The sequence below is a fragment of the Giardia intestinalis genome, chromosome 5, assembly GCF_000002435.2.
Source record: "Giardia intestinalis strain WB C6 chromosome 5, whole genome shotgun sequence".
In the NCBI taxonomy this organism is placed as follows: domain Eukaryota; phylum Fornicata; order Diplomonadida; family Hexamitidae; genus Giardia; species Giardia duodenalis.
The window spans coordinates 3,596,929-3,624,711 of record NC_051860.1 but is presented as its reverse complement, the minus strand read 5'-3'; the positions used below and the strand labels follow the sequence as shown (position 1 = coordinate 3,624,711).

The 27,783-nt window shown below is 47.4% G+C and overlaps 18 protein-coding genes across 18 annotated transcripts; 11 read left to right on the top strand and 7 right to left on the bottom strand.

Moving 5' to 3' along the window:
* Window positions 1-38: 38 nt before the first annotated feature.
* GL50803_0013661 (Eukaryotic translation initiation factor 3 subunit 2) lies at window positions 39-1,091 on the top strand (the record flags this gene model as incomplete). The annotated part of the gene is made up of 1 exon (XM_001705247.1): window positions 39-1,091. One exon carries the CDS (start codon window positions 39-41, stop codon window positions 1,089-1,091), a length of 1,053 nt encoding a protein of 350 aa, XP_001705299.1.
* A 234-nt stretch (window positions 1,092-1,325) lies between these two features.
* On the bottom strand, window positions 1,326-1,832 carry GL50803_0027147 (Signal transduction protein; the record flags this gene model as incomplete). The annotated part of the gene is made up of 1 exon (XM_001705248.1): window positions 1,326-1,832. The coding sequence occupies one exon, from the start codon at window positions 1,830-1,832 to the stop codon at window positions 1,326-1,328; it is 507 nt and encodes a 168-aa protein (XP_001705300.1).
* An 82-nt stretch (window positions 1,833-1,914) lies between these two features.
* Window positions 1,915-4,458, top strand: GL50803_004587 (Microtubule-binding calmodulin-regulated spectrin-associated protein; the record flags this gene model as incomplete). Its single annotated transcript, XM_001705249.1, has 1 exon — window positions 1,915-4,458. The coding sequence occupies one exon, from the start codon at window positions 1,915-1,917 to the stop codon at window positions 4,456-4,458; it is 2,544 nt and encodes an 847-aa protein (XP_001705301.1).
* GL50803_0017013 (Isoprenylcysteine carboxyl methyltransferase) lies at window positions 4,445-5,059 on the bottom strand (the record flags this gene model as incomplete). The annotated part of the gene is made up of 1 exon (XM_001705251.2): window positions 4,445-5,059. The coding sequence occupies one exon, from the start codon at window positions 5,057-5,059 to the stop codon at window positions 4,445-4,447; it is 615 nt and encodes a 204-aa protein (XP_001705303.2).
* Window positions 5,060-5,159: 100 nt separating this feature from the next.
* Window positions 5,160-5,954, top strand: GL50803_004590 (uncharacterized protein; the record flags this gene model as incomplete). Its single annotated transcript, XM_001705252.1, has 1 exon — window positions 5,160-5,954. One exon carries the CDS (start codon window positions 5,160-5,162, stop codon window positions 5,952-5,954), a length of 795 nt encoding a protein of 264 aa, XP_001705304.1.
* An 88-nt stretch (window positions 5,955-6,042) lies between these two features.
* On the top strand, window positions 6,043-8,934 carry GL50803_00113252 (Msh2-like protein; the record flags this gene model as incomplete). The annotated part of the gene is made up of 1 exon (XM_001705254.1): window positions 6,043-8,934. One exon carries the CDS (start codon window positions 6,043-6,045, stop codon window positions 8,932-8,934), a length of 2,892 nt encoding a protein of 963 aa, XP_001705306.1.
* Window positions 8,935-8,942: 8 nt separating this feature from the next.
* On the top strand, window positions 8,943-9,179 carry GL50803_006179 (putative SnRNP Sm-like protein; the record flags this gene model as incomplete). Its single annotated transcript, XM_001705256.1, has 1 exon — window positions 8,943-9,179. The coding sequence occupies one exon, from the start codon at window positions 8,943-8,945 to the stop codon at window positions 9,177-9,179; it is 237 nt and encodes a 78-aa protein (XP_001705308.1).
* Window positions 9,180-9,351: 172 nt separating this feature from the next.
* On the top strand, window positions 9,352-9,894 carry GL50803_006177 (Ribosome subunit biogenesis protein NIP7; the record flags this gene model as incomplete). Its single annotated transcript, XM_001705258.2, has 1 exon — window positions 9,352-9,894. The coding sequence occupies one exon, from the start codon at window positions 9,352-9,354 to the stop codon at window positions 9,892-9,894; it is 543 nt and encodes a 180-aa protein (XP_001705310.2).
* A 74-nt stretch (window positions 9,895-9,968) lies between these two features.
* Window positions 9,969-12,371, bottom strand: GL50803_006176 (uncharacterized protein; the record flags this gene model as incomplete). The annotated part of the gene is made up of 1 exon (XM_001705259.1): window positions 9,969-12,371. The coding sequence occupies one exon, from the start codon at window positions 12,369-12,371 to the stop codon at window positions 9,969-9,971; it is 2,403 nt and encodes an 800-aa protein (XP_001705311.1).
* Window positions 12,372-12,461: 90 nt separating this feature from the next.
* Window positions 12,462-13,298, bottom strand: GL50803_006175 (Nitroreductase family protein fused to ferredoxin domain Fd-NR1; the record flags this gene model as incomplete). Its single annotated transcript, XM_001705260.1, has 1 exon — window positions 12,462-13,298. The coding sequence occupies one exon, from the start codon at window positions 13,296-13,298 to the stop codon at window positions 12,462-12,464; it is 837 nt and encodes a 278-aa protein (XP_001705312.1).
* Window positions 13,299-13,477: 179 nt separating this feature from the next.
* Window positions 13,478-14,410, bottom strand: GL50803_006174 (uncharacterized protein; the record flags this gene model as incomplete). Its single annotated transcript, XM_038046297.1, has 1 exon — window positions 13,478-14,410. The coding sequence occupies one exon, from the start codon at window positions 14,408-14,410 to the stop codon at window positions 13,478-13,480; it is 933 nt and encodes a 310-aa protein (XP_037902371.1).
* Window positions 14,411-14,458: 48 nt separating this feature from the next.
* GL50803_0017014 (Nuclear ATP/GTP-binding protein) lies at window positions 14,459-16,303 on the top strand (the record flags this gene model as incomplete). Its single annotated transcript, XM_001705261.1, has 1 exon — window positions 14,459-16,303. One exon carries the CDS (start codon window positions 14,459-14,461, stop codon window positions 16,301-16,303), a length of 1,845 nt encoding a protein of 614 aa, XP_001705313.1.
* Window positions 16,304-16,314: 11 nt separating this feature from the next.
* Window positions 16,315-16,770, bottom strand: GL50803_006171 (uncharacterized protein; the record flags this gene model as incomplete). The annotated part of the gene is made up of 1 exon (XM_001705262.1): window positions 16,315-16,770. One exon carries the CDS (start codon window positions 16,768-16,770, stop codon window positions 16,315-16,317), a length of 456 nt encoding a protein of 151 aa, XP_001705314.1.
* A 129-nt stretch (window positions 16,771-16,899) lies between these two features.
* Window positions 16,900-17,808, top strand: GL50803_006170 (Coatomer delta subunit; the record flags this gene model as incomplete). The annotated part of the gene is made up of 1 exon (XM_001705263.1): window positions 16,900-17,808. The coding sequence occupies one exon, from the start codon at window positions 16,900-16,902 to the stop codon at window positions 17,806-17,808; it is 909 nt and encodes a 302-aa protein (XP_001705315.1).
* Window positions 17,809-17,842: 34 nt separating this feature from the next.
* Window positions 17,843-19,123, top strand: GL50803_0017015 (Ankyrin repeat protein 1; the record flags this gene model as incomplete). Its single annotated transcript, XM_001705266.1, has 1 exon — window positions 17,843-19,123. One exon carries the CDS (start codon window positions 17,843-17,845, stop codon window positions 19,121-19,123), a length of 1,281 nt encoding a protein of 426 aa, XP_001705318.1.
* Window positions 19,124-19,443: 320 nt separating this feature from the next.
* On the top strand, window positions 19,444-22,755 carry GL50803_007188 (uncharacterized protein; the record flags this gene model as incomplete). Its single annotated transcript, XM_001705268.1, has 1 exon — window positions 19,444-22,755. One exon carries the CDS (start codon window positions 19,444-19,446, stop codon window positions 22,753-22,755), a length of 3,312 nt encoding a protein of 1,103 aa, XP_001705320.1.
* An 8-nt stretch (window positions 22,756-22,763) lies between these two features.
* GL50803_007190 (uncharacterized protein) lies at window positions 22,764-23,228 on the bottom strand (the record flags this gene model as incomplete). The annotated part of the gene is made up of 1 exon (XM_038046324.1): window positions 22,764-23,228. One exon carries the CDS (start codon window positions 23,226-23,228, stop codon window positions 22,764-22,766), a length of 465 nt encoding a protein of 154 aa, XP_037902370.1.
* A 37-nt stretch (window positions 23,229-23,265) lies between these two features.
* On the top strand, window positions 23,266-27,762 carry GL50803_0014390 (uncharacterized protein; the record flags this gene model as incomplete). The annotated part of the gene is made up of 1 exon (XM_038045764.1): window positions 23,266-27,762. The coding sequence occupies one exon, from the start codon at window positions 23,266-23,268 to the stop codon at window positions 27,760-27,762; it is 4,497 nt and encodes a 1,498-aa protein (XP_037902369.1).
* Window positions 27,763-27,783: the final 21 nt, after the last annotated feature.

The window sequence follows — 27,783 nt, the reverse complement described above, 5'->3', positions numbered from 1 at the left end:
TCTGAATAAATTAAAAACTTTGGTTGGCCTCCGTCTGGATGGGAAAGGTCGCCAACGTCTACACAGCCCATGTCTTCAGTCTCCATGGGCATACACGCCCTATTACAAAGCTACGATACACTCCCGACGGAGATTATATCATCACCGGGTCCACAGACGGCTATACACACATGTGGACCAGTACAAACGGGCAGTTTGTCCAGACTTTTGGACCGATCGGCTCGGAAGGAGACCCTGGAACAATAGCATCTGACCAAGGTATAGCTGTGTCTGACTTCACAGTGAGCTCTGACGGTGAGTACGTTGCAGTGTCCCATGTTCTCGACTTCATTGCTCTCTACAAGGTCACCAGTGACCGCGCATACATCAGGACCTATAAATTCCCGGAAATCACAGCCTACAGCGCCATCCAGTATAGCAGAGATGGAAGGCGCCTGTTTGTTGGAGGACGGTTGATCATGAAGTCCAAGGCTGGTATCCTTGTCCTTGATGCCAGCGACCCAAAGGATGTGAAGTGCACCAAGATAAAGTGCATGTCCGAAGACGTCACTTGCATAGCTTTGTCCCCCCTGGACGACTACCTGGTCGTGGGGTTCGCGTCTGGTGTAGTGCAGCTCTTTGATGCAGAGACCCTAGAGCCGTACTCAAAGATGAAGGACCCAATAGTCGTCGGGAACGGTCAGATAATGAGCATACAACTGTATAACAACTCCATGTTTACTATCTGCTGCAGTGATAAGAAGATAGTCATACTGGGGGCCAAGACACTAACGGTTCTTAAGAAGGTCAGCACAGAGTACCCGGTGCACTGTTGCGCCATCCACCCAAACATTCCCAATCTCATGGTCTACGCCGGAGGGATGGACAGCAAAATAGTCACTCAAACAACACATATTGAGAACACGTTTAAGCTGTTCTTTATTGACATAGCCCAGGACGTGAAGTTAGGCAGCATCCAGGCACATGTCGGGCCTGTCCACGACCTTGCATTTAATCCCAATGGTGAGGATTTGGTAAGCTGCTCTGAGGATTCTACAACCTTTCTTATTAAAGTAGGTAAAGACTTTAAGAATTACAATTTCATAAAGTAGCAGGCAATGCGTACTGAGAGCTTTGAAAAGTGAAAATAGGGAAGACAAATTAGGATAGAAGAAGTAGTACATGTTGCTGTTGGAGAGCAAATGCTTGATGATGGCTAATCCCAGTAATAAGCGCACGAAAACGCAAGTAAACACGCGATGAAAGCAAGTGGTGGAAGAATAAGAGTTGTCCTGCTCTGGCCTTGCACCTCTCTTGTGTTTTCATAAAGCCAGAAGAGCAAGGTCTCACTGAAACTTCAGCTGTGCCCGATTGCGCAGCATCAGCTTGTCACTAATATACAACGACGTGATAATGATCCACGGACCCGCGAGGGCTTGCTCCTCGAAGTTGTGTCCACGCTTGAATTCAGGCTCATATAGTGTTTCCCATGTATTCTGCGTTCTAGGGGCAAGAAACATGAGGTCAAAGTCGTACCGCTGAAGAGGAACTCCTTGAAGGATGTGCTCTTCGACTATCTTTATGCCGCTTATGGGTTCATCTCCTCTGTTAGTAATCACAATCTGACATGCGATGGCCGATGCGCGCAGGAACTCTGTAGGAAGGATGTAGCAAATGCCGTTTGTGGGAGGAACGTCTGGTAAGAGCTCTATTTGACCAACGTCTGGCGACGCTGTGTTGCGGTTAAAGTAGATTTTTCCTGTGCTGGGGTTTCGTATGGTGAACCCGGTAATTCCAATGGCCAGATCGGGGCTGGTGTAGTAGAGAGGGTCGGAGCTGTCAGTACCTTGCATTACCACTTTAGTCCTTGCCACTCTAATACTTTGTAAGTCAATATCAATTTTAAGAAGCGAATTTTTAGAAATCTCGTAAGATATGGCCAGGGTTGTACGGCCTCGTGGGCTCAAGGCACAGGTGCAAGCGGCGGTGAGTACCCACCAAGGTTCTGCAGCAAGCAATAACAAAACAACAGAATGTGCGTATTACGACGAGCTAGAGTTAAGTGGCACCGTTGGAATGTTTACAACGCGACAGAACAGTGCTGTACCAGGTCAGCAGGCCACGAAGACGCCGTCCTTTCTTCCCGATCTCCCCCGAGTCACAAGTAAAACGGAAACACCACTGCATACAACGAGGCTGGAAGAACATCTCAAAAAGCGACTCGATGAGAGAGACAAGCAAATCTCTGTCTTAACGGCAGAAAACGAAGAGCTTACAGCGCATTGTGCGACTAATAGGGCCATTATGGACGGTCTTCAGAAGGAACTGGAGGAGCTCACTGCACAGCTCAAGGAGAAGACACGCCAGCTGGTTGAAAAGACTGGCCAGCTGGAGACAGAACAAGTAATTACTGCTGATCTTCTGAGCAAATTTACAGCCCTTCAGGAGGCACATGACACCCTCCAGATTGAAAATTCCATCTTGCGGAAAAAACTTGAAGATCTGACCTCATCTACCAAATTTGATGGAGATATTTCTACGGGGCTTACCACCCATGAACTCAGTGGACCTTGTAACGCACGCAGTATCCATACAATGCAATCTATCGCTAAGCGCCTGTCTCTTGACAAGGAAGAGACCACGTCACATAACTCATCTTCTCAAATATCATCTGATAGATTATCTGATAAGTTAGTCCCCCACTCAACTAGCAGTCCTGAGGAATGTGTAGAGTCTTACATTGCAATTAGTCAAGGAGCCACAGACCCTGTCTTTCTCAACCCCACTACTGGCCTACATGCTAGCGTAAGCAAACCCAGTGACTTTCTTGGCGGATACCCTGACGAGGGACACCAGAGGCGACAGCGAGGAACAAGTGCACATAATTACACAGCATACCTGGATAATGTTGAGGACCTAGATGATCTTGAGCTGGACGGTCAGGATGATAATACTAATATTACTGGATCTTATGCAGACGAGCTAAGGCCCACGAGAGAAGTGGTTGATAATCCAAAAGACAACTCAACAGGACACGGCCTTCCGTGTGATGATGCATCATACTCGGAGGTGTACTGTTCCCGCAGCAAGTCTCGCAACACATCCCTATTAGGTGACATGCAAGAATCTTTGCTAAATGGCTCCTTGAGTCCGCATGCAATATCGCACGCCGCAGAACTTGAACTTGTTATCCAAGAAAATGGCTCAGACGACTGTGTTCAGGCTTCTCACCTGAGTGCATCACTGATGAGATCTCATAGCTTCGCCAACAATTATGGTAGCAACGCAGCAAACGACGGCGAAATTGCATGTGCCAACACGGAGGAGATATGTGTAGGGAGAGCTGATAAGCAAATGTCCCAGGGTGAGAACAGCATCAACTCATCAGGACTTGATTCTATGATCCTAGGGACCATTAAACAAACAATAGACAATACTACGAAAAACATTTCTAAAGCAGAAGTAGAGTGCACACAAGACAATGCACTACACAACGCAGCAGAGACCACCGCAGCAGAGGAAGACGAGGCGGGTCTGGTAACTAAAGCAGCTGGGGCAGGTGTTGCCTTGGAAATTATGTTCGATGATGCACCTAATAAGCAGATATCGGTAGCTCGGAATCAGAAGCTGTTAGAGGCTCAGAATCAACGCGTGCAGCAATTCAAGGAGCGGCGTGCACAGATGCGGCAACGTGAGCTTGAGGAGGCAGCGGAACAGAGCGATTTGGTACATTCGAGAAGTTCCAGCAGCATACTTGGGTCGCCAGGAAGCAACAGACGTGGCGTCCATCTCAACAGACGAAGCGCACGGCCTCGAGAAAAGCAGTCATCAGCAGGAAGCTCATATCAAGGTTCATACCAAGACACCCATGTTAGCTCTAGCACGACGAATCCTGACAGAGAGTCCGGCTCTTCTAAAAGCTACGTTGGGAGGCGTAACAGCTTTAGTGTACATGCCAACTCTGGAGTAGCAAGCTATTTGGACAGCGATAGCGGTGTCAAAGAAGGTGGGGCCGAGGGCACAGAGCTCGTCTACAAGGTTGCCAATAGGCCAACGAAGTCTGCGGTTCAGCAGGAATCGCACTTCATAGAGTACCTGCCCCCTGCGAAGTTTGACAACTCCAGTTTTGTGCAGAAACTCATTCTCCACAACCTTCTCCCAGGGACTGCAAATTACGAAAGGAGAATGTTAGCCATGGATAACGTGTCTCGGGAACGTGGACACCTGCTTCTTGTGTTTAGAGATACGGAACGTAAATCGTATCACTCATGTGTTAAGGTTGACGAGCTCAGCGGTAGTCTCATTAAGGTTGACGGGCCCGACAACATGCCAAATGAGCTGGCCCAGAGCATTATAGAGTCTATGCTAAAATACGATAGCAGCTCACGCTCTTTCCTTGTTGTGGACCAGCGGCAACTCTCGACCTTGGTGGTGGCCATAACACTTAAGGTCCGGCGTAAGAAAGTCAGTGGGCGGTAGCTGCGTGTCTCGAGACAAACGGTATGTAACACCGCGTGCGCTTCATATACTCTAAGTACTCGTCTCCGAACAAGGCAAGGAGGGTTTCTTCTTCGTATCTAATTCTGTCACTGAAGAACTTCCAGGAAACGAAAATGTAAACTATAATTGATAGTGGATTGGCGAGCATCACTTGGGTGGAAACGGCCCAAATGAACCAGCCAAGGTATCCGGGATGTCTGGTCAATCGGTATACCCCTGAGACAACTAGTTGGTGGTCTTTCTCACGGGTTGTGGCTATCTTGTGAGTGAATCCAATTCCATTCTGCATCATAGCAAGCTTGCGCAGACCATCACCGAGAACCATCCCAATTAACCCGATCACATAGCATATAGTTACTAGTGGCTTAGACCTCTTCCATGAGCAGAAGAAGTATTCTAAATAGTATTCTGTGAGGGCGAATGCAAATGCTGCCACATACTCCGTAGAACAGAGGCAAGCAGCGAAGCTGATGGGCTGCGGATGGTGTCTATTGTGGAGAGAAAAATCTAGAGCGTGGTACAAGATAAGAGATCCCGCTAGTGTGAAAACTCTGAGAGTGGGAATGGATTCCACGAGCATTTCAGCAGAATGGAGATACAATATTTTTTGCATTTTTGCATTTTCACTTTTACTAAGAGCGCGGAGTTTTCGCTACAACAAAATTTAGTACGCACTAAATATGGACTCGTCGGAGCTCTCTTTAGACCGCATACAGGAGTATCTCGCCGACCTTGGCTATCAAGGAGTTCCAGAGGAAACTCTTCTGCAGCTGAAGGGCGAGTTGCTGCGTCGTATGGCCAGTGGAATGAGAGACACAGAACAAGACTACGAAGACGATCACGAGGAAGCCCCCATTAGACACCGCCGTAGAAAGCAGCGCAGACATAGTCCCGAGGCTGAGGAGGATTCGCCTCAGGACGAGTTGCACCCGCAGCCTTTAACTCACGATAGAGGTTACGTGTCTGCGCACATGCCGGAGCAGCCACGGACGGCTCCTGCTCCTCAACGAAAAATGCACCGGCAAGATATAAATGAATATGATGAGTACTACGACCCTCACGAGGATAGTAAGCCATCAAGTGGATACTACAAGCAGAGGCCAGTCAGTGGAGACTCTTACAGCAATATGCGCCTCTCCCGCAAAACCAACTCTGCACGACCCATGGGCCAGAGTAGCGGATATGGCCAACCGTTTTATCGACAGAGCACACAAATGTCACAAAGGTACCGATCGGATGGGACGGACCCTTATGATCCTGCCGCCAAGTCTGCCATGTTTAACTCTGGCACTAGTAAGTATACACTCAAGGAGAAGAAGCTCAGAAAGTCTGATCCTGTGAGCAACTGGGCTAGATACACAGATATGTGGGACGTGCAGGGAGGCCTCGATGACGTCAGAAAGCGGGAAACGCGACCGAAGTACATGAACAGTGCGTCCATTAGAAGTGCAGTATATAGGCCAGCCTATGACTAGCGTGTCTCTTGTATTAGACTGAGCTGCATAGACTCTCTCCCAGTCAGCTGTGCACATGTAAATTTTCCATTCAGGGGAAGAAAACAAAATGGAGCAGCAGTGGGCATCGCCATCTCTGCGCAGAGAGCTCTTGGAGGCTCTCCGAGATACAGCACATTTAACTTCGTTCAAGCTCTTTCTAGTGCCTTCAGCTGGATACTTAGTACTTGGAGATGATGTCGATGCATTGAGGAGACTCATGCAGGTGACAGTACAGTACTGGAAGGACGACGGTATTTGTGATACTGAGACACCAGAGGCTACTGCCATCTTAGTATTTAGTGAGACAGAGGTAGAAAGGCTTGTGAGGGCAGTGTTTTTCTCGCTGAAGCGAGGGCTTGACCTCTTTGAGGAAAGGAGCGACGGGCGCTTTGTACGAACACGCTCAGGATCTCCGGGGAATCTTTACGCCTTCTATGAACTATGCCCTTCTTTGGCATCTAATGACACCTCTGTCTTCGCATTCATTTATGTTGATCACTTCAGTGATGCTCCCAGCAGTGCCATAAGCGGCTCACGGTCGAGTGTGGCTTCTACAGAAGTCGTTAATGTGTATATTGTATACACTGACTGTCAAACAACCATAGGAGGCTGTATTCTCACTGACACGCCTCAACTGTCCAATCTTTCAGCGCAGATCTGCCAGCTAAGTGTCAGGGAGGCAGCTATTGTTGAAAATAAGACACTAGAAGGCATCTTAGTGGAACAAGGTTTGGTATATGCGGTTGCAACCGAAACATTCAAGCGATCTCTAGGCTTTGACTATGATGCAGCCCATGTTCGCATAAGGCGGCTACTTCTTATGGAAGCGTATGAGGTTTATGCTTCTCTTCTGGCACAGTCACGCGGTGCCGGCCTTGTCACGAGGATCCCCTTTTTAAATGCAAAGCATGCTCCAGTTCAAGGAAACCAAGTTCTTGTGGCGTGCCTTATTTCTCTTTTGGAGCACGTTAATTTAGAAAGTCTCTCTGAGCAATCTCAACACTCCCAAGATTCTGTTGATGCATCCTCTTCTGTCGGTACTTTCCTTTTTGAGGTGCCCATCTTTTCATCGACCATGCTCTACACAATGGCAGATATGAACTCTCTTAAAATAGTAGACTATCAATCCACTACGCGCAAGACACTCTACAATCTTTTAAACAAAACAGTCACGCAACACGGAGCCCTGCAGCTACTCAGATGGCTGCGCGCCCCCACTACTGATCTTGCTGTCATTTCATATAGGCACGATATTGTTCAGTATCTTTCAGGAGAGCATCTGAGCGGACCGCTTCATGCATCTGTCCGGCGGACACTTCGATCATGCCCCTCATTTTCAAGAACCGCCTTCCTTCTACGTGCTTATGCAAGAGCACATCAGTCTTCTACCATTTTCTCGCAACTTCTTGATGTCTACGTATTCATGCGTGACACTTACGGGCTCATCATCGATATCTTCTGCGACTCCAGCGATGCTAACTCCAACTCAACAGAGACGTCTGTGGTTGCATTAGCCACAAAGCTTCAAGAGCTCCAAATAGAGATACTAGATTTTTCCCAGCTCATTGAGAAGACATTCGATCTCGAGTCTCCGTATCTCTCAAAGAATGTAGACACCCTCTTTGCAGATCCTGAAGAGATATATCTTTGCCCTGGGTACAGCGAAGAACTAGACGCCTTGCGGAGAGATCTAGATACTAACAATGCATCTATACAAAGAGACTACCTAGATATTGCAGAGAGCGTTAAGGGGTGTAGGTTGATTTTCATTCCGTCTCAAGGATACGTTATTAGGGCACCAAAGAGCTCGTATGCGCGCATCTCAAGTTGTTCCAACGTCATAGTGCTAGAGAACAAGGCTAACTATGTTAAGTTTACTACAGAGGGGCTCAAGAACTACTCTCTCCAAAGAATGGATGCATATAATGCATACTTCTTGCTACAGAAGGAGATGGAACCGGAAATTGTCCAAAAGTTCGCTCCATTTAGTCAAGTGTTAGATAGAATTGGAGTGTTGTTGGCTGAAATAGATTGCCTAGCATCTTTTTCATATGTTTCTGCAGGTACTCTTGGAGAGACAGATAATACAATGGTGTGGAAGTGGGCTCGACCAAAGATATCTGAGGCTGGCTCGTTGCGCTTAATTGAATGCAAAAACCCTGTCTTGATGAGCACAATTGGAACACAGTCCACGGTGAGTAACACCATTGACTTCAGCTCACGAATACTACTCCTCACTGGTCCCAATGCCGGAGGGAAGACAACGCTGCTTCGCTCTATCGGATATTGTATTGTACTAGCACAGATTGGCTGCTTTGTCCCTTGTGAGGCCGCATACATTCCTATCCAGAAGCGTCTCTCTATTAGACTGGGTACTGGAGACTGTTTGAGTAAGGGGTACTCCACTTTTATGTACGAAATGGTAAGCATGAGTCACATCCTGTCCTCTTTGAACGATGCATCGCTGGTCCTAATAGATGAGCTGGGAAGGGGCACTTCTACCGCAGAGGGCTTCGGAATATCTAGAGGCATAGTGGAGACCCTTGTACAGCAGCCGAACTGTTTGGCCCTTCTTTCCACACACATAGTTGAGCTACCAGCCAGTTTTGCAGGGGTCAGTGCTGTAAAACCTGTGCACATGCTGTCTAAAATGGTCAATAATCAGCTGAGGCTGCTTTATCGCATGAATGACGGCATCATAGAGTCCACCTATGGCCTTGATGTCGCTAGCAGCATGGGAATTCCCCAAAACATCTTGGATGATGCTCGGACCATCATCAATCTTACTCCAAAGCATACATTCAGAGATTGCGCTGTTGACAAGGATTACATGGGTGTTCTTATGGAGTTGACAGGAAGCCTAGTTGGCTATCAAAAGGGAGTCTTGACTAGAGAGCAGCTAAGAATGGCTCACAATCGCGCTTTGAAAGAGCTTCGTATCGCTGGTGAAGCAACCTGAATGAAAAAATGAGTGAGGTGCACAAATACGTTCAAAGCCTTATTTCCACCCATGTGCTAGTGCGTTTAGACAATGGTGCGACTGCTCGCGGGCTCACGATAAGCATTGACGACCGCTGCAACGTCTTGCTTGTAGATTGCACCTATACATCCGGCACTCAAAAGAGCTTCCTTAACGAGATGCTCATTCGTAGCAACCATATCCTTTTCATGACAGCGGATCCATATAGCCAGCAGAAGGAATAGAACTTGCTTCGATCTGCAGATGAGATGTAGGCATCCTCTCACAACCATTTATGCATGGTGCATATACCTTTCAAAATCATTACATATTACCGGTGATGCTTGGAAGGCTCAGACTTATGGTTTCGTGGCCTCCAGCAGATCCAGTAAATCAAGATTAACAATTGAATTAAAAATGCGTGAGCTGAAGCCAGAGGAGGTGGAAACCGTCTTTGGCAAGCTGGCTAAGTACATAGGAAAGAACGTCGAGAAACTCATTGACAGAAATGACGGAAAGTACGTGTTCAGAGTTCTGAAAGATCGAGTTTATTACATGTCACAGCAGCTCGAGAAAATGGCTTCGAACATCCCCCGAAAGCAGCTCATTGGCTCTGGCCTGCTTATCGGAAAATTCACACACCATAAGAAGTTTCACATTAAGATCACGGCACTTCCCCTACTAGCGGTCTTTGCACCCTATAGGATTCGCATAACACCCGCTTCTGAGCTGTCATTTCTTTATAAAAATGATGTGATGAAGTCCCACATCACGCACATGAGTGAAGGAATTCCAGACAACGCTGGCGTAGTAATTGTCAGCGCCGATGATCAACCCGTTGGGTTCGGAGTCACGACAAAATCTGGGAACGAAGCACTGAACTCTGATCCTGCCAGTAAAATTGTCATTCACCAGGCAGACGTAGGGGAATTCTTGCGTGACCAGGACACGATGTTTTAAGGTGTTATGGGCTTCTTTTTCAGAGCTTTAGGAATCAATCATATATGTAAATAGCTTTCTTCTTGATACTAGAGCTATGTGCTGCTTATAAACTTATTTAGGCTACTTGTGAGAACGCCTGTGGAATCTATGATAAGGTCAATCTGTGTTAAGGCGTCATATTCGAATACTCTGCCTACATGGGTGTGTACATGTAGAGGATAGATCTCCTCAATAACCTTTATGGCAGCAACCTTGGCCGCCAAAATGCAAATGTGAACATGATATGCAAGATGCTTTCGTAGAATTAAGGGCGTCGGAATTGCGCAAGTGGACTTGTACTTCGTTAAGAACTTCCCCCTGAGCACACGAAAGAGGCTTGTCGAGAGGGTGCTCATATCCATGTTGAGCATTATGCTACTGACGTACTCTATGAGCTCTCGAGCACCTGACTCTGTGACTATATCCGGTAAAACACTTACATCTCGGAGTTTCTTGATCAGGGTATGAATGCTGTGTATTTGTTCCTTCGTGTAACTAGTTGCAATTGCCTCCTCCCTCTGTGCATAGATTCTCTTCATGAACGGGCGATAGTAGCGATTTTTGTACTTTGAATGTTCTAGCTCTGTCAGAGCCTTTCCTTCGCGGCGGAGAAGATCGAGGATAAGATCGTCCACAGTGGCGCTTTCTTTAGAAAGAGTAGCTTCGCGGATCTGGCTCTTTATATCGGCTTCTGTCATCACAGACACAAGCGGCTCGACGTAGACGTGGAGAAAGAAGCGAGAAATGCATAAACTTAGGGCAGCTGTAATTGGTGAGATGATCTTTGTGCAGAGCATGGAGCGCTCATCAGAGTCTAGGGCTACACCGCTATGCAGGGTGCTCCAGTTAGCTACCATAATAAAGCCCTCTAGATAGCGATAGATATCACTAAATGATGGACCACCAGCTACCCGCTCTGTTATGTGGCAGGAGACCCATTCAATTCCATCTGGATCTGTAACCGGTGAAGGGGGCTTATTGAAACAGTGTTTAGTATAGATGTCCAATAACTTGACATGCACTGGGTCGTTGTTGGTAAGAGTGCCGCAATCTTTTAAGGCTTCAATAAGCTCTAGGACACTGCGCAGAAAGAGTGACTCTAAGTATTTAAGAAGCTGATCCTGAATAGAGTAGATGAGCTCCATTGGTGGAAAGGTGGGGTCCTTCTTTATGTTTCTGGAGCCCGTTGCCTGGGTGGTCTGCTGGTTTAGAGATGTCTGTCTTTGAGAGGTGAGTTGACTAGTCTGGCCACGCCGAGAAGAGTTCTGGTTAGTTCCAGAAGCTTGCGTAGATGACTTGGTGGAGCAATCAGACCCATATCCTACAGGCAGGTTGACGTGCTCTATGGATGAATACTTTCCAGAAATACCGGTTATGGCTATGAGCTCTGCAACCCCCAAGGGCCAGACATCATCAAAGGACTTTGGATAGATTCTAACTTTATTGTCAAAGAGGAGTTCTCTGGCCTTGACGCCACGCTCGAAAGCAATTTGCTGGCACAGTGCTATTATTTTCCGGCGAACGGGATTGAAGGGAACTCCTTTCTTAAAGGTATAGAGCTCGTCTTGGAGAATCCGTGACTTCCTTGGCGCTATAATGCGTATCATTATCTCATGGAAGCTAAGTCCACCTACACAGTACGTATATCCACTGCCATCCGAGAGCTCTTCCAGCTGTGTGTATATCCGCTTCATTTCCCGGATATCGTTAATTGTAGCACTAGGCACATATGCAGCAATTGCGTCCACCTTCTGGGATGGAGAATCTGTTGCTTTTTCGACGTCTTCTGTCTCATAATTGTAAGACTGGAAAGCTGCTGAGGCTAGCAGTATGCCGGATATGCGGCCATGTTTGAGATCTGGAACAGATGTAGGAGCCTTCCCAGGGTACAATGTCAAGGACTTTTGGCTACCTGAATGTGCAGTTGATTGCTCCGTGAACTTCTCAATGACTTGTATCTTGCTGGTTATAGGGGGAAGACTCACAGTATCCGCACTAATGCGCTCTACACCGGACTGGGCGCCGATTTTATAGTATGCTTTAAAGAATGGAGTAGTTGTGACATTGAATTTGTCCACTGGTTGTTCTACGCGTACAGAGCGCTTAATTTTTCGTCGTTTAGCATCCTCTGCTTCTTGACCTCGAGATAGGGCGGCTAGCTGGTCCTTGTGCGGATCCTTCTCAGCACCAACAACAAACTTTATTTCATAATCCCCCTTGCGCCGAGAGGATTGCACGCTTTTGGGGTCGCACGTCATTGCGTCACGGAAAAATGAAGAGGCAGATTGTATGCTTTTTGCGGTAGGGGAGACAGATGCGGAGTCTAGAAAACGAAGGGCAGTCTCCTGCACAACGACATTATCAGAGATGCTCTTTATTTCGTCGCCAAGCAACGTAGTAGTCGTAGGGAGGGTTATGCATAAATTCTTCACTTCTTTTCCAGATTTAGGACTCATTCGGCATTCAGCGCTGGTCTCTGTTTACCCTGAGGTGTGTACAATTTTTGCATTTTCCACTTTTCAGTTCCTCTTCATGGTTTACTTCGCTTATTCCACAAACGTTACGTCTATGCCTTCGACTAAGTCTGGAAGGAGAAGTGGCCTGTGGTACTTCATAGCCCCAATTCCCAGAACAAACGCGAGGAGAACGGTGTGCGACTGAGGTACATCAAATATGTTTGGACAAGAGTCAGACAGGCTTTGAACATCGTTTAGATGGGGCTGAAGGATCCTACACAAGTGAGTCCCGTATCCGCGTATCTCTGAGTGAAGCTGCAGGTCCCGATATAGCATGTGAGCTTGTGTAAATGCATCTAGACCTGGACCATCATCCTTAGGATCATCCTCATTGTGTCCTGTCGATATCAAGATAAGCCAGGGTGCACCGTGAAAAATGGGGTCACCTCCATGTGCGCGTACTTTGGGCAGCCATGCATACTTTGAAGTTTTCGATAGCGCAGTCACAAACACCTCAATGACCGCATCCACATTGTTTCGTTTGAGGTCCACGGCGGTAAAATGGAAGGCGGAATTGTAGGCATTGGCTCCAGAGTACTTCGCTATATTGAGAATCCTTAAGACCTCTTGTGGTGAAATGGATGTTGACCTGAAAAACCTGTGCTGTCTTGCCATCTTAATGCTTCGTACTACAGGCTTGTCTGCCATGATTTCTTCCTCGACGGTATCTGGTAGGATGCCAAACATCGATATGGCTGCGGTCCTGCAAACGGACGCACAGTGTCCACAACTAATGCACGTCTCCTTGGCTCTGAAGACAAGTTTCCTCGTTTCTGCGTTAACCTCTATGCACTGAGTGGGACATCCCTGTACGCACACATTGCAACCTATGCACAGATCCTCGTCGACCTCTGGAAAGCGTGACATAGCTCAAATAGAAGACCGGAAGAAAAGTGTTGACTAGCAACCTTGCTATACGTTTAGTCTTATATTAAATGTACTTTTTCTTATGATTATTATACGTACAAAGAACATGTATCTTCAACCTTCCTTTACCTACCCACTCCGATAGTTTACTCTTATACTAGTCTGTGCCCTAGCGATGACTACAAAGGCAGAGCTTCAAGCATCGCACGGAGCCTGTAAAGGTACGCGAAGGACTCTGGCATCCGGCCTCTTTCTTCGAGTGTGAGCTCAGTAAGAGGGAGTGTGGCCACCCTATGGGTTAACACCAGTCTGCGAGCCTCAGAGACGTGAGCTGGAAGGACAACTGGCCTGAGGGGGGAGGAGCTCAGAAGGGTGTCATAGTATGCAATCGCCCTGGCCCAGTATTCAATGACTCTTATTAAGTAGAGATCTAATTTAACGGGTGTCAGCTCAAAGGTTTTCGGCGCGCCATCTTCTCCGTCTGCAGGAAGTAGTAACACGTCATGATAAAAGACAGTTGATTGAATGCTCATTACGATACTATAGATACTATCTGTGAGTTTAGGGTGAATCGGTATTTTATCAATCTTATCATTAGTCACTGTCTGTTCCCTTAACTTAGCTGAAAGTTGGCTCCACACCTTATGGTTTTGCAGGTCTTCACCACCTGCCAACGCGCTTAGATCCTCATATATATCGAAGAATCGCATAAATGTGTAGGGTATCAGCTCAGAGGTGATAAAACACACAATGGCTAGATGTTCGTGTGTAAATAATAGCTCATCGAGCTTTGCAAGGAGCTCTGTGGTGACGTCAACCTGTTCCAAGCCTGAGAAGAAAATGAAGGTGGCAGCTGCAGGCTCTCCTGAAGATATAGCCCCCTTGACATCGTTATTCATTAGGTCCTGAAATGACCAGTAGTGTGACTTGCATTGTTTAGGGAGGTGTTCAATCAGCAATTTAGTAAATACTCTCTCAGTCGCCCCTGTCAACATGTGCTCCTCATTTTTAGAAACATTATAACTGCGGTCTCCAGGGCGCTCGTTACCACTGGATACTTTAAGAAGCGCAGAGCGCTGAGTAAGGGCTAACAACCCGGCTATCCGGATCATCTTATAAAATTGACTTTCAAGGTCAGTGAGCCATAGAACGGGCGCCTAATGCTAGATCTAAACTTTGAGGCTAAATTTGAAGGAGGTAATCTACAATCCTTTGAACGGATAAGTCCTTGTGAGTACGATTTATATGTCCGGCCGGATGCCGGTTCAAACTCCTGCCTTTGGTTCTACTTCTGCGTAAACTCTATAGTCATCAACAAGCCCTTTCTGTTTCACATCATAGGCTTCAGTAAGATAACTACAACCTTCCAGACAGAGCAAACACCACTCGTGCGGTCTACATCACGAACGAAGTGGGAGCACATCCCGAAGTCCCTGTGCTGGTATGGAAACGTGGTGCCACGGCATAAACTAAAGACGCAATCCCGAGTGCTTTCCTTTCTCTTCCAATTTGATAAAGACGAGAATTACTTCTTTGCCTTCACATACCCTTACACTTACTCCATGCTCACAAAGTTTCTTGCTCGCATAAAAGACCACCGCCTTAGTTACACAAAGATAGTCAGCTTAGGACGCACCACTGCTGGGAACGATATACAGGTGGTTCTTATTAGCCAAGACATTCACACCATGCAGCCAATAACTAGCACAAGCACACCAGTGGTAGTATCCGTAGATAGAAGCTCATCCAACTTCACTCGTGGTGGCATGTCAACATCAGCAGTTAACATTTCTAGTTCAGTGAGTACCGGAGCCAACCGTGCTGCCAGTGCCCTTAGCTCTGTGGGGACGGCAACTGCAGCAGGAGCAAGTGGCCTTGGGACTACATCAATGCACACTTCTCCCAGGTCAATCAACACTAACTTTGGCTGGCAGACCAAGGACAAGAGGGTCGTTTTAGTAACAGCCCGAGTACACTCAGGAGAAGTCCCATCATCCTTTGTTATGCATGGACTACTAGAATATCTAACCACTAATGATCCCCGGGCAAAGTTCTTGCGGGAAAAGGTCGTGTTTATTCTGATCCCGATGGTGAATCCAGACGGGTGCTCAGCTGGGAACTACCGGGCAAATGCGTCTGGTTATGACCTCAATCGTTGTTATAAGAATCCTAGCCTTGAGTTCCACAAGGAAGCCTACAAGTTGCGCAGACTGTTCCTCAATCTAATCCTCTCGTATAAAGGCTATGCACAGTATTCTAGAAAAGAAGACGCAGAATCGGGGTTTACACGGCAGATTCTAAACAAGTCTCTTTTAGATGTAGCCTCGTCTCTTAATCTAACGGAGGACCTTTTTGCACCAACAACTCCAGAGTCGGGGGCAGTCCGGGGAGACACAGTCACCCCTCCTCAGACATCATCAGCATCCCTTTTTAAGCGATCGATCAAGACATCTGATGACTTGACCATTTCCTGGGAGCCTGGCACAGAGATCTTGGCGGGGTTGCGACTAGATTATGTATTAGACTTGCACTCTCATAGCTGTCTCAGCGGCGGGTTCCTGTTCTATAACCCCGACTCATGTGTCTTATGTGGTAACCGGCGACACATATGTGAGTTAGTTTTTCCGACTCTGCTTGCCAAGAAGTGTCTGGCCTTTGGAGCTATACGTCAAGATGATAAGGTAGGGGTTCAGCTTCGGGACACTCCAGGGAGTCTGCGGCGAATCTTCAATTTACTAGGGAAGCAATACTGCCAGGACAATGGGCCATACGTTTATGGGATGGAGGTCACAAACTCCCATGGACCCGACCCTAGCCTCGACCATGCAGATCTCAACGTCCGGCTCCTCGAAGAGGCAGATGATGAAGATAACGAGACCGATGCAGATGAGCGGACTGTAAAGCCTGTCATTTATACCCCGAAGCACTGGCTCACGATTGGCGAAAAGATCGGGGAGACATTCTACGCCATATACTCGTCGCTGCCATACCCTATATACGAGTGAACCTCATGCGTTTACTCTGGCTTGATGACACAGCCGCCCAAAATGTGTTCCTTGCGCTTCGGGGGGCGCTTGTTGAGGAGCTCCATGAGATCTGCCGGGAGCTTTCCATGCTTTTCGATCTTGACAGCTGACGCAGCAGTAACGCTGAACATCGCATTACTCTCCTTGAATTTGGCGTAGGTCAGGCGCCCCTCATTCTCTGCATTCATATCCTCTATCTCCTTCTGCTTTTCATCAAAGCGCTCCTGCCTCTGTCTCTCCCATTCCTCCTGCTTAGCGGTACGGTCGTTTTGATCGCCGCGCATGCGAGAACGAGGATCGGTCTGGTTCTCGCCACCCTTGCCGTGGCCGCCCTTACGCTCTCCATACGACGGATTGTTCGGCTTGCGATCGTTCTTGGTTGGCTCGTGTCGGTTTGTGGCGTGGTCAGGCTTTCCCTTTCCTTGATCCTTGTGCTCCTCACTCATGGGATTTCAAATTAAGTTTATATGTTAATCAACTAGTAAAATTTTAAATCCCTGTAAAAAATATACCGCCAGTAAGGCTTTGCACCCACTGAGTCTTTAGACCTTTCCTGTAAAGATTGCGGGACTGCGATGAGTATCCTGGCAGCGTCGCTCATTGATGGAGACGGATCAGTTTCTGTTTCCAGGACTTACATACCTGGATCTGTTGGGTCCTCTACTTCTTACTGGACCACTCTGTACAGATTTCTTAAGGACCCCTCACTCAGTGTTGAGAGCAAAGCAGCGGGGTCCATGGAGGTAGAGGGTTTTATCTGCACTTATCGGAAGCTTCTGTACGATCACTATCTTGCCTTAGTCTGTAAGCGACATGTTAACATCGCAGACATTAGTGACACAGCCGCCGTGCTTGTTGATCTTCTTAATGAACTCGGGCCCCTGGATAGTCGGGAAACCCTTTTTGATGCTCTCTTTGTCCTAGACGAGACAGTGCAGTTTGGCTTTGCAGATAGGCCTATCTCCCTTAGATCTGTACGCGAACGATTGGATATGCACAGCGCCGCAGAGGAGGCGGCAATAGAGGAGCGGAAGGCCAAAGAAGCAGAGGCAGAAAAGATTCGCCGAAAGAAGGAGGCCGAGTTTGCTGCCCAGAAGGACCTCGAGACAGGGATAGGTACTGGCGCACTTGGATTATTTAACAAAGCGAAAGGCTGGCTTGGTCTAGGTGAGGCCAGGCCAGAGAAAAAGTGGGGCCATGGGATCCCTGAGGCAGAACTGGAGAGATTACGGAAGAAAAATCCTCGGGGAGCCGATGCAGTCGCTTCTAAGGTGACAGAGAGCAGTAGCGAAGAAACGTCCACTGACAGTAGCAGAGATCAGAATTGGACTTCTGCCACATCGAAGACAAAGCATCCAAAGGAAAGCGCTCCCGTAGCACCAGCGTCTGTAGACAATGAGTCTAGTTCTGATAGTAGTAGCGAGCCTCCCCCATCGACTAAGAGGCCCGTTGGCCGTGGCATAACACTTACGAAGCGAAAGTAAATATGCGAGCTATGCCGGACTTTGCTATAAGAAAATGCCACTTTGTACCCCAAAGTCCACTCCAGCTGGCACCGTTAGAATTTCTGATATCATCCGGGCGTTTCATGGGTCTAAGCGGGGAGGGCTGCTGTTCCGGTACACTCTAAGACAGGCGAGGAAAAACCCACAAGCCCTTTTTAGATATCATGACGTGGAAGGAAATCATGTACTACATCACTGTGTTCTTAGAAAGGCAGCGGCTGACGTGCAATCGTTGATGAATTATATCACAATTTCGAAGTTTGAGCGGGTTGAAATCTGCAATTCAGTGAATGCACAGGGACAAACTGCCCTGCATATAGCAGTGCTAAATGGGGACTCCACAATGGTCCAGATGTTGCTGAAGTTTGGGGTCAATCCACTAGTTCGGGACAATAATGGATATACATGCATCCATAACGCATGCAGACATCGCGACTACCAATCTATGGTCGATATAGTTAACATACTTCTTTCGTGGAATCCACAGTTGGCGTCTGTAACCTCAGAAAACGGACGGACACCTCTTATGCTTGCCGTCCAAGAATGTAACACTGTTTTAACACGAACAATCTTATCACATTTGGTTGCATTCACAAAGTATACACCCTTACTTTCAGACGAAGCAACCACACCACGACAAGGTACACCCTCTTTTTTAGATACATATTTCCGCACGAGCAATCTAACAGAATACTTTCAATCTACGACACCAGACAATCAAACGGTTTTTCACATTGCAGCCATTAACCGCAGCACAGATTTATTGAAACTTCTCTTAGATATTTCTGGCATTACCGAATTCACTTATTCATCTGAAGGCTACTTGCCCATCCATTATGCTTGCAAAAACGGAGACTCGAACAGCCTCATGGTACTTCACTCCGTGACTCCGGAGCTACTGGGGAGTTTAGAGCACAGCAGAACCCGAGGAAAGAAAACCTATCCACTTCATCTTGTGGCCGCCTCGGGATATACGGAGGCGCTACGATTTGTACTTTGCCACGGCGGAGGTTTTGCATGCAATATCCAGGATCACAGGAAGAGGACCCCGCTCCACTATGCAGCACTTCAAGAAGACCCTGCCTCGGTGCAGATGTTGCTGGAATTTGGATGCGACCCTCTAATGGCAGATGATGAAGGGCAAACAGCGATTGATATTGCGCTACAGAGAAATAGTCAAGGAAGCATCAGTGCCATGCGCCAGGTTTTGGATAAAAACAATATTGCGGTTAAGCAGTTGCTTCCTGTGGTCAACACCCTCACTGACAGTCATCTTTCAGCAAACACATTGTGATTAGAGAAACGAAGCACGCCCTCTTGCACGCTTTACATATTTCAATAGCATTATACTTGTTCTATTCAAGCAACATGAAATATTCTAGTCTACCCCATGGCCCTCTACACTAATGATGCTTGTCACGTTCTTCACCTGAAGTCCTTTGATCAGGGGTCGTACTTATGAAGAACGTATACTTCAAAAAAACTCGAAGCTGAACTTGGCATTCTCTACAACAGAAGGGCTAGTGGCCCCTCTGCAGCGTCTTACTAAAATCAACGGTCAATGGGTTTGTCTTCTTGAAGATATTATAATTAATTCATTCCTTCGGAAATAAAATGTGGGTGCGTGCACTCGCTGCGATCCTGGCCACAACACTGGGCGCCTGCATTCCCAAGGCCGATATTGTGTCCCTCTCGACGGAGAGTGATCTGGCACAGATACGCGCCTGTCCCTGCTGCGATTTTAAGATGGAACAGAATATTACAGTTCCGCGCACCCACATCCCCATTAAGGAGTTCTCCGGGAGCCTTGACGGAAACGGTAATTCGTTGCTGATATCATCTCTCGAGATTGGTGAAAGCTATGAAGATTTTGGATTTTTCGCTACCATCCGTAGAGGCCAGGTTTTTAATTTGAGTATCGTCCTAGAGAACCAGATTACTCTGCCTGGCTCCATAAGGAGCTTTGGCTTTCTTGCTGGCGACGCGGTTGATCCGTACTTGTACAACGTCGCGTTGCTCTCGGACAGCTCTGGATCGGCCAAGATAACCATAAATTCCTTGCAGGCAAACTCAGATGGACAGCCCATGTTTGTTGGTGGACTCATAGGGAGTGTTCTCCTGGAGGCACACACATTTGAGAATGTCTTCAGTAAGGCCAATCTTACTGTCTACTCCCGCTCCTCGGCTCCGCTGACGGTTGGGTCTATCTTCGGATCAGTCGGCGGGTCCCAGCGCGTTAGCTCGATCAGGGTTGATAGCCTTTCTGGCTTGAATGTGTCGGCCCATAACACAAAGACGCTTATTGTTGGCGGTGCCATAGGTTCTGCGGAAGGGTCCCGCATGGTAAGCACTTCGGCCGCGCTTGGACTTGGTCTCAGGGTAGATATTGGGACGGCAACCAGTGCTATGGTCGGAGGCTTCGTGGGTGTGGCTGCCCAGCTCAAGAACGTCAATACTTCGTGGGATAGCGTCAACTGCTACGGCACTGACGGTGCTGACAGCGCCAGCAACTGCATAGTCGGGGGAATCGTAGGGATGCTTCGGTCTACTGCAGACGACACCAGGGTGTCTGGGAATCTGGCGACGCATAGTATAGGGACGGTAGGGTGCTACTATGCCTCGATCTGCTACGCTGGTGGATTAGCCGGGTGGATGGAGAACAGTGACCTTAATGAAGGGTCCACCTCCATGAATGTGTCCGTCCATAGCGTGCAGATGTGCCACGTAGGTGGCGCTGTTGGCTACACCAATGGCGGCATATTTACAGCAGTATCTGCAGCAGCCTACAGTGTTAGTGCCAATTCGAACAAGACTATCATAGACTCCGCCGCAGTTTATCTAACTGTCGTTGGAGGCGCCATAGGCAGCGTCGAGCGTAAGGCGTTGTCAGAATATTTTGAGCTCTATCGCGTATATGCACGTGTGTCCACGCTTTCTGCTGAAGGAAAGGGTGCTATCGTGTCTGGTGGGCTTGCAGGACGAGTAGTGAGCTTTGCCGTCTATGTCAATGACATGACCTACGAGTCGGATGTGGATAGTGGCGGGAGCATTATAAGGTGCGGCTCGACGATCGACAATTATTCTGTCTCAGTACCCAGTACCGGCGGCGCTGAACCGCTGCTAGACCTATACCTTTCAGTTGGTGGCCTCATTGGCGATCTTAAGTTGGGGCGCGTAAGCAGTTGCCATCACTACTCAACGAATTTTATTGTCAACGCACGTAACAACGGCGGGTATACAGGTGGCATTGTCGGGCTTTGCCTCTCCGCCCACATCGATAGCTCACTTGCCAATATTGGCACCATGAAGGTAAGCAGTGATGAAGCACAGAGCCTACTATACTCCTTTGTTGGAGGAGCAGTCGGGAGCCTCACCAATCATTCCAGCCTCAAAGAGTCGTATGCAAATGTTAACTCGACTACGGTGTCTTCGAGTTCCGGCATATCCTATGGTGGAATTGCTGGAAGTATTCGCAACTCAACTGCCACCACTAGCTTTGCAATCATTAAAGCAGTCTCCCTCACGCGTAAAGCAGCATCGACAAAGAGGTTGTCCTATGTTGGCGGTTTCGCTGGTTCGTGCCGCATGGGGGCTGAGGTCGTGGCATCGTGGACTAGAGCAAAGATTACGCTGGTCGATGAGGTGACCGATTCGAGCGCCAAGCCTCTGCTGGTAGGCGGCTTCACTGCTTCTACGGGAGACACCTATATTGGACAGTCGTACTCCGAGACTGAGCTCATATTGAATAAGGAAAACAAAAACTGTGGGCGATTTGCAGGCTACCTTTACAGCAACACTAACTTTTCTTACAATCTGGCTCTCACTAAGATAAGCCTTTCCACAGAGGCGACGCCTGCATATGTACCTCGTGGATTCTGCGGCAACGCTAGTCAGTACTATCTTAAGAAAGGAACTAAGCAGGATAATAAAATGCGCATACTAGGGTGTATAGCATACAAAACAGATGGGGAGACACCAGATGACAGTCCCCTGCCTTCGACAAGCACAGAAGACGTTATCCCCACAAACACTAATTACACCAATGGAGTCTCTTATCATACGGAGACAGACCTCAAGACGAATACACCGTATGCCAAATGGACAAATGTCATTCAAACAACTGCTAAGCCCAATCGATATAATGTAACAGCTAATTTACTTCCTGTCTTAACACAACTTCCAACCTTATCAGCATCTAGAACTTTGTTTACTTCTACTTACACTTTGTCTATACCTGTGTGCACGTATACTTATGGCTGCTGGACTAACGGCTCGGAGTGTCTATGGAAAAATAAGCTAGACAATGCCTACAATACCTTGCCGGTTCCAAAGCGGACCGTCAATGAATGCCTGGGGCTGAGTGCCTGTAAGAGCTCTTTCCCAGGAATTGTCACATGTTCAAGGGGCGTTCCAGTTTCTAAAGACTTCCTCTGTATCAAGTGTGGCGCAGACAAGGATTGTGTGACCTTTGACTCTAGCGACCCTAGCACATGTGATACGACAGAGAACACATGCAAATGTGGTCTAGGAACTGCTGGCTTGACCTGTGCCATTCCGTTTTGCCGGGGACCAAGCCAGAAGTGCAATGACCCAAAGATTGGAACATGCACCGCTGTGTCTGGAATCAGCCGCTGTGTCTGTGCACAAGGATTCTACTCGCTTGATAACCAGTGCGTTGAGCGACACTCCAACTGGAACCGTGTTCCCTATAATTCTAATGACTCTTTGAGGAGGTCAGGGGACATTTCGGTTGCTCCCACTATCACTCTCCTCATCCTCTTGCTGATTGTCGGGGCTTTAGTCATATACTTTGGACTGGCATCATGTGGCAAGGTACACCTTCCATGCCAGTCAAAATCCGCTATGGCCGCAAGTGGATCTTACTTGCGTGTCTCAGACTCCACTCGTACTATATCAGCTCTTTAATAAGTAAACTAATTATTGTCATTTGCGGCTTTTCGCGCCGGGGCCTGGATTTTGTGTTGTATTGCAGTCGTGCTTTGGACGACTTTTTCTATGTAGTGATATTCATCTTCCGTTAGGTCATCAGCAAGAAAACCATATGTAAGAAAATCTGCGAGTGATTGGGGGAGAGAGCTCTTCTGCAACCTGTCGCGTCTGCTCGCATATGGCTCCGACCCGGGACACCCTATATCCAGTGCCATGATAAGCTCAGGTATCCCCTCGTTGACGCTATCTCGCATTCTCCTTGCGATACAATTCATGCGGTAATCCATTGGATACCGAAAAGCACGCCTTTTGATTATCTTTGCGAAACTCTTCTTCCTAAGATATAGGAACTGTAGTGTGCCAGCGAAGAGGAGTGTGTAGAAAACGATTGCTATGACAACAATAAGTGTTCCGAATGTTTCAACATTACTGGGAACAACCTGGCCCATTTTAAAAAATTATCAATCCACCTGTAATCGGAAAGCCATGTCATGGTGGTCTGACACAGCGTTCTTAAGTAGGAAGAAGCTTCCCCAGAACCCCAAAGGGCTGGAGTTTTGTGATGGAGAGCCCATCTTGTTTCAAGGTTGGTTCTTTAAGAGACACAAGAGTAAGAGTCTTGGGACAGAGCGTTATGTCATCATTACAGAAACACTTTTTGCATACTATGATGACGTCACGAATCAACAGCTCTCTTCTGGGAAGAAGAGCTACAGAAAGTCCGCGATTTGTGATTTAGCGTTCGCCTGTGGCCCAAAGTTTCTCCCTGGTCTTGGAGTAATTACTAGTTCTGGGATAGACATATTTTTGCACGACGACCCCAGGGAAATAGATCGCTTTTATAACTTTCTTGTTATCTGGACGAAGAACAAAAACATAGCCAATGACCCACAGGAGGAGAGCTTTTCTCAAAGACGGCAACGTATACAGCGAGAGATAACTGCGCTCAAACCAGCAGCGCCGCCCGGTTGGCCGAATCCGCAAACGTACACCGGCCAGCTTCCAATAGTTGCCGTTGGATACTGCGCTCCAGGAGGCATACCTCCTTACCTATATCCCGCGTTCAAGAGCGATCCTTTGCTGACTCCGTCTCAAATAGCGTGCTTGGAATCAAGTAGGCTTCTTATCCAAGCAGTTGTTGAGATGCCGGGGGTACTTTCCAGGAAAGAATACAGACTAGTGATCACCAATGAGCTTCTTCTGATACTCAACGAAGATGGTGAGGAAATACTTCGATGTACTCCGGGAGAAATCGAAGAGATATCGACCCTCGAAGGGGATGATGTTCATAACGTCGTCAATCCCATAAGCATCGGCGTGGCTACAGGGCCCTTGGTACTGACGCTCCGAGATGGAGACACAAAGCGTCTGTATCCCTCAGCAATCGGGTCAAAGTATTGGGGGAGTGCCCTGGCCTCGTTTATGGGGGTCATTCCGCCGAAAGATTGTTTATACAGTATTAGTCAGTTCACGGAAACTGATATAGTTTTCTATGCCATAGATAAGAATATCGAGAGAAGCACAACAAAAAATAAAAAGCCCCGATACAGCCGATCGATTATCAGTCGTGCCGACTACTCAGAAGAGTCTTTACGCAGTTCTGCACATAAGTATCTAAGCACTACTAGCACAGGACACTATGATGAGCATCACGAAGGAACTGAAAATGACAGACTGTACTTTAAAGACGATTATTACTATGAAGATGGAGAGTTTCTTACTAAAGATATCCACACGTCTGGTGACAACGACCACGCTACTCACAGTCTAACTCCAAGCTCTGGGGCTGTTCCGGCTAATACAGACAAAACTGCAGATGAGGATACTGATTCTGAAGAGTACCTAGATCTCTTTGGAAACTATGATCTTTTGGTGCCTTATGATCTGCAGGAGAGCGACTCAGAGACAAGCAAAGACGAAGGCGTAGAGGCATCTGATAAATATCAGGAGAAGCACGTCGTTTCCTCTGGCCGAGCAGCTGCAATTGCAACTGCGTCCATGCCAGATGATCAGGCCACTCCCATCCATGAAGCACCGTCTGCGATGAACGATCGGCTAAGTGCCAAAAACTATGCCGATAAACTTCTGAGCTTTTCATCAAATAACCCCACAGAATCCTCCACTACCACGGGGCTTAAGTATACAGAGAGTCGCGAAAACCTGGCAGATGTCCTCCAAACGACAGCGGGAAACATCAAGACCTTGGCGATAAGCCGCCTTGAGCAAATACCCAGCATTTCCGGTTCACAATGTATCTCCTCGATTCCCAGTGTGGCAAACGTTGGTTCAGGCCCGAATGCGGTTAAGCAAAAGCGACAAAAGCGTTTCCAGTTCACAAGTAAGTTGGAGAGGCGGAGAATACAGGTAGCAAAACAAAATGATAAGATTCTCTGTGATATTGAGACGCGCTATCACGATAGTAGTGAGTCTGAAAGTTCTACAGAATATTACTCGGGTTCAGAGACCGAATCTGACGTGGACTTGCCAACAGACTTGGCCCGCATTCAAGAAGCAAGCGTGCTGTATGCTATCAGCTCCTTACGCTATTGCTTTGTTGACCCAGATAGGTACCAAACCCCTGAATTGAACACATGGGAGCTTCTCTGCCCTGCATATGCTCCAGAGGACGCGCTTATTAGAGCAGGTGATTCAAAGTTTGCAGTGAGATTCAACCTTCCCGACAAGCTAAAGCGGACCGACGAAGCAGCACAGGTGCGTCGAAAAATCTTACGAGGCTACACGATACCCCTCCATGAGCACCACAACCAAACCATAACAGTTAAGGAGATTGACGAGGCCTTTGGGCGAACGGATGAATTTCTTGAAAAATTAGAGGTTATACTCCCTCCGGATCTTGATCCTGCGTTGATGGGCGTTCCCTATCCTCCGCACAACATAATAGATAAGTACTCTCTGCAAGCGCGTAATGAGCTTACGGAAGAATATAATAAATCCCTCCAGTGTTATAAGGAAATGCTCTGGCTTAGTAGCTTTATAATAACCACGGAACAGGAGCTTCTGGAGTCAGATGATGAGGATAGTGGCGACTCTGAAATCAGTGGCAATAGTAGCTCAAGCGCCAAGGATCAAAGGCAACGTTCCACTCACAAGCGTGTTTTGCATAATATGGACAGCATTCCACAGTTTGATTACGGAAAGAAGATTTCCACTGCAGAGGAGTATCCCAACAGCTACCTTTTGAAGCCTGACCATAGGGTAACACTAAAAACAGTAATGGAGAACTGTCCTACGTACTTCGAGTATCAGCTATGCTTGACAAAGCACTACACGATAATTGACCTTTATAAGATGCTATTGTGGTATGCAACCAACGTTGGCGTTTATCTTTCACGGAAACTCCGCATATACACAGCGTCTCAAGCCATTTCTGCAGCCTGTATTGCCGATACAGTTAAGGAGTTGGAATTTGATACAGTTACCGCGGCAGCAGCAGATATGATGATTCTAGACTCGCTTATCCTGGCGAATGACGCAGATGTTCTGATAGACACTATGGTTAGCACTGCAGAGAGAATGACAGAGTCAGGCCGGGAACGGAACGCAACAGAAATAGCCATGTCTGGCATGGGAGGCCTGGAGAATCTTTCCGTGCAAAGAGATCATGAGATATTTGCATACTTTGGCCATAATTTACATATCTTTGGTGCAAATGAACAAATTAGGCGTGCAAGCCGCTTAATTCTTGCTGTGTTCATATCTCGATTAGAAACGCGCTTGATTCAACAATGGAATGAGTACTTCCTCGACATAGTATCTATTGATGAGTTCTGCTTAGCTTATGAGAAGGCGTCAAACTACATTAAAAGCACTGGAACTGAATACATGGAAATTCTGGCCCCACAGCACGCATGGCACTTGCTTGGTCTATGCTTTGAGATTATCGATCAATACGCTCTGTTGCACATTAAGCGTGGTGCTCGTTTGGTACGTCATCATGAATCTCTTATTAACAAGGAAGTATGTAAAATCGTTATTGATTACTCTTCCGTAGAAAAGTATTTTAACTTTCTTACTCTTCTTACGAATACATGCGGAAAGGAAGCTGTTGAGAGTTTGCTGGGTAATTCACAACACTTGTGCGCTGCTCAGACTTCTTTGCATGACTCTGGAGTAGATTACGTCGCCCTAAAGCCGATGCACGAGTTAACTAGTTGTTCCTGGGAGTACAGCTGTGAAACCGGAATATTCCGATTCTGTGACCGGTCGTCAGACTCACAGACTGTGACTAATCTTGGGCTAGATAACGGCATGTTTCGCTGGAGGGGCTACGTTCTTGAAAGGATAAGGGGAGCCCGCCCAGATTTCCACACAGCGATCTCGTGCTTTGCAATCTGGCTGAACGCCATGATATTATTTTGCTCGTTGAAGCACGGTTCAGCCCTCAATCTAATGAGAGCTTTTATGTTGGAGACCACCGGAGCATATGATAAATACACAGACGTTACTTCAAAGCTATTGACAAACAGACAAATCGTTGACAAACTCCCAGTGATAATAGTGGAATACTTGTGGGGGGATTCCAAGCCTACCGTCTCCGTCTCAGTCAACAACGCGGTTGTTTATTCTGCCAGTTATGATACCCGCGTTCCTACAATAGTTCATTTCTACATGATGCTCTACCCCTTTGTGGACTCTAGACATGTGCTGTCGCACATTCCTGTGACAGCCGAGCAATATCGGCTACTAACGTACAACGCTCCCCTGGACGCAGAATTCATCGCGGAAAGAAAGAAGGAGGATGCAGAAGACGAAGAGGGTCTGCTTAAGTGCGGTCCTCCGTCTAATCGCCCTCTGATAAACAAAGAGATTGAGTTGTCATTTGCTTCTAAAGTCTTTAACGTTACCTTCAATGAATTAGACACCGCTGAACTGACCGAATCTACCCTCAGATCCCGTAATAACGATCTCAGCTCCTCACGTATACAGAGAGAATCAAGAGCTTCTTTGGCCATATCTCCTTGATCTGGAAGTGATGATGTAGCT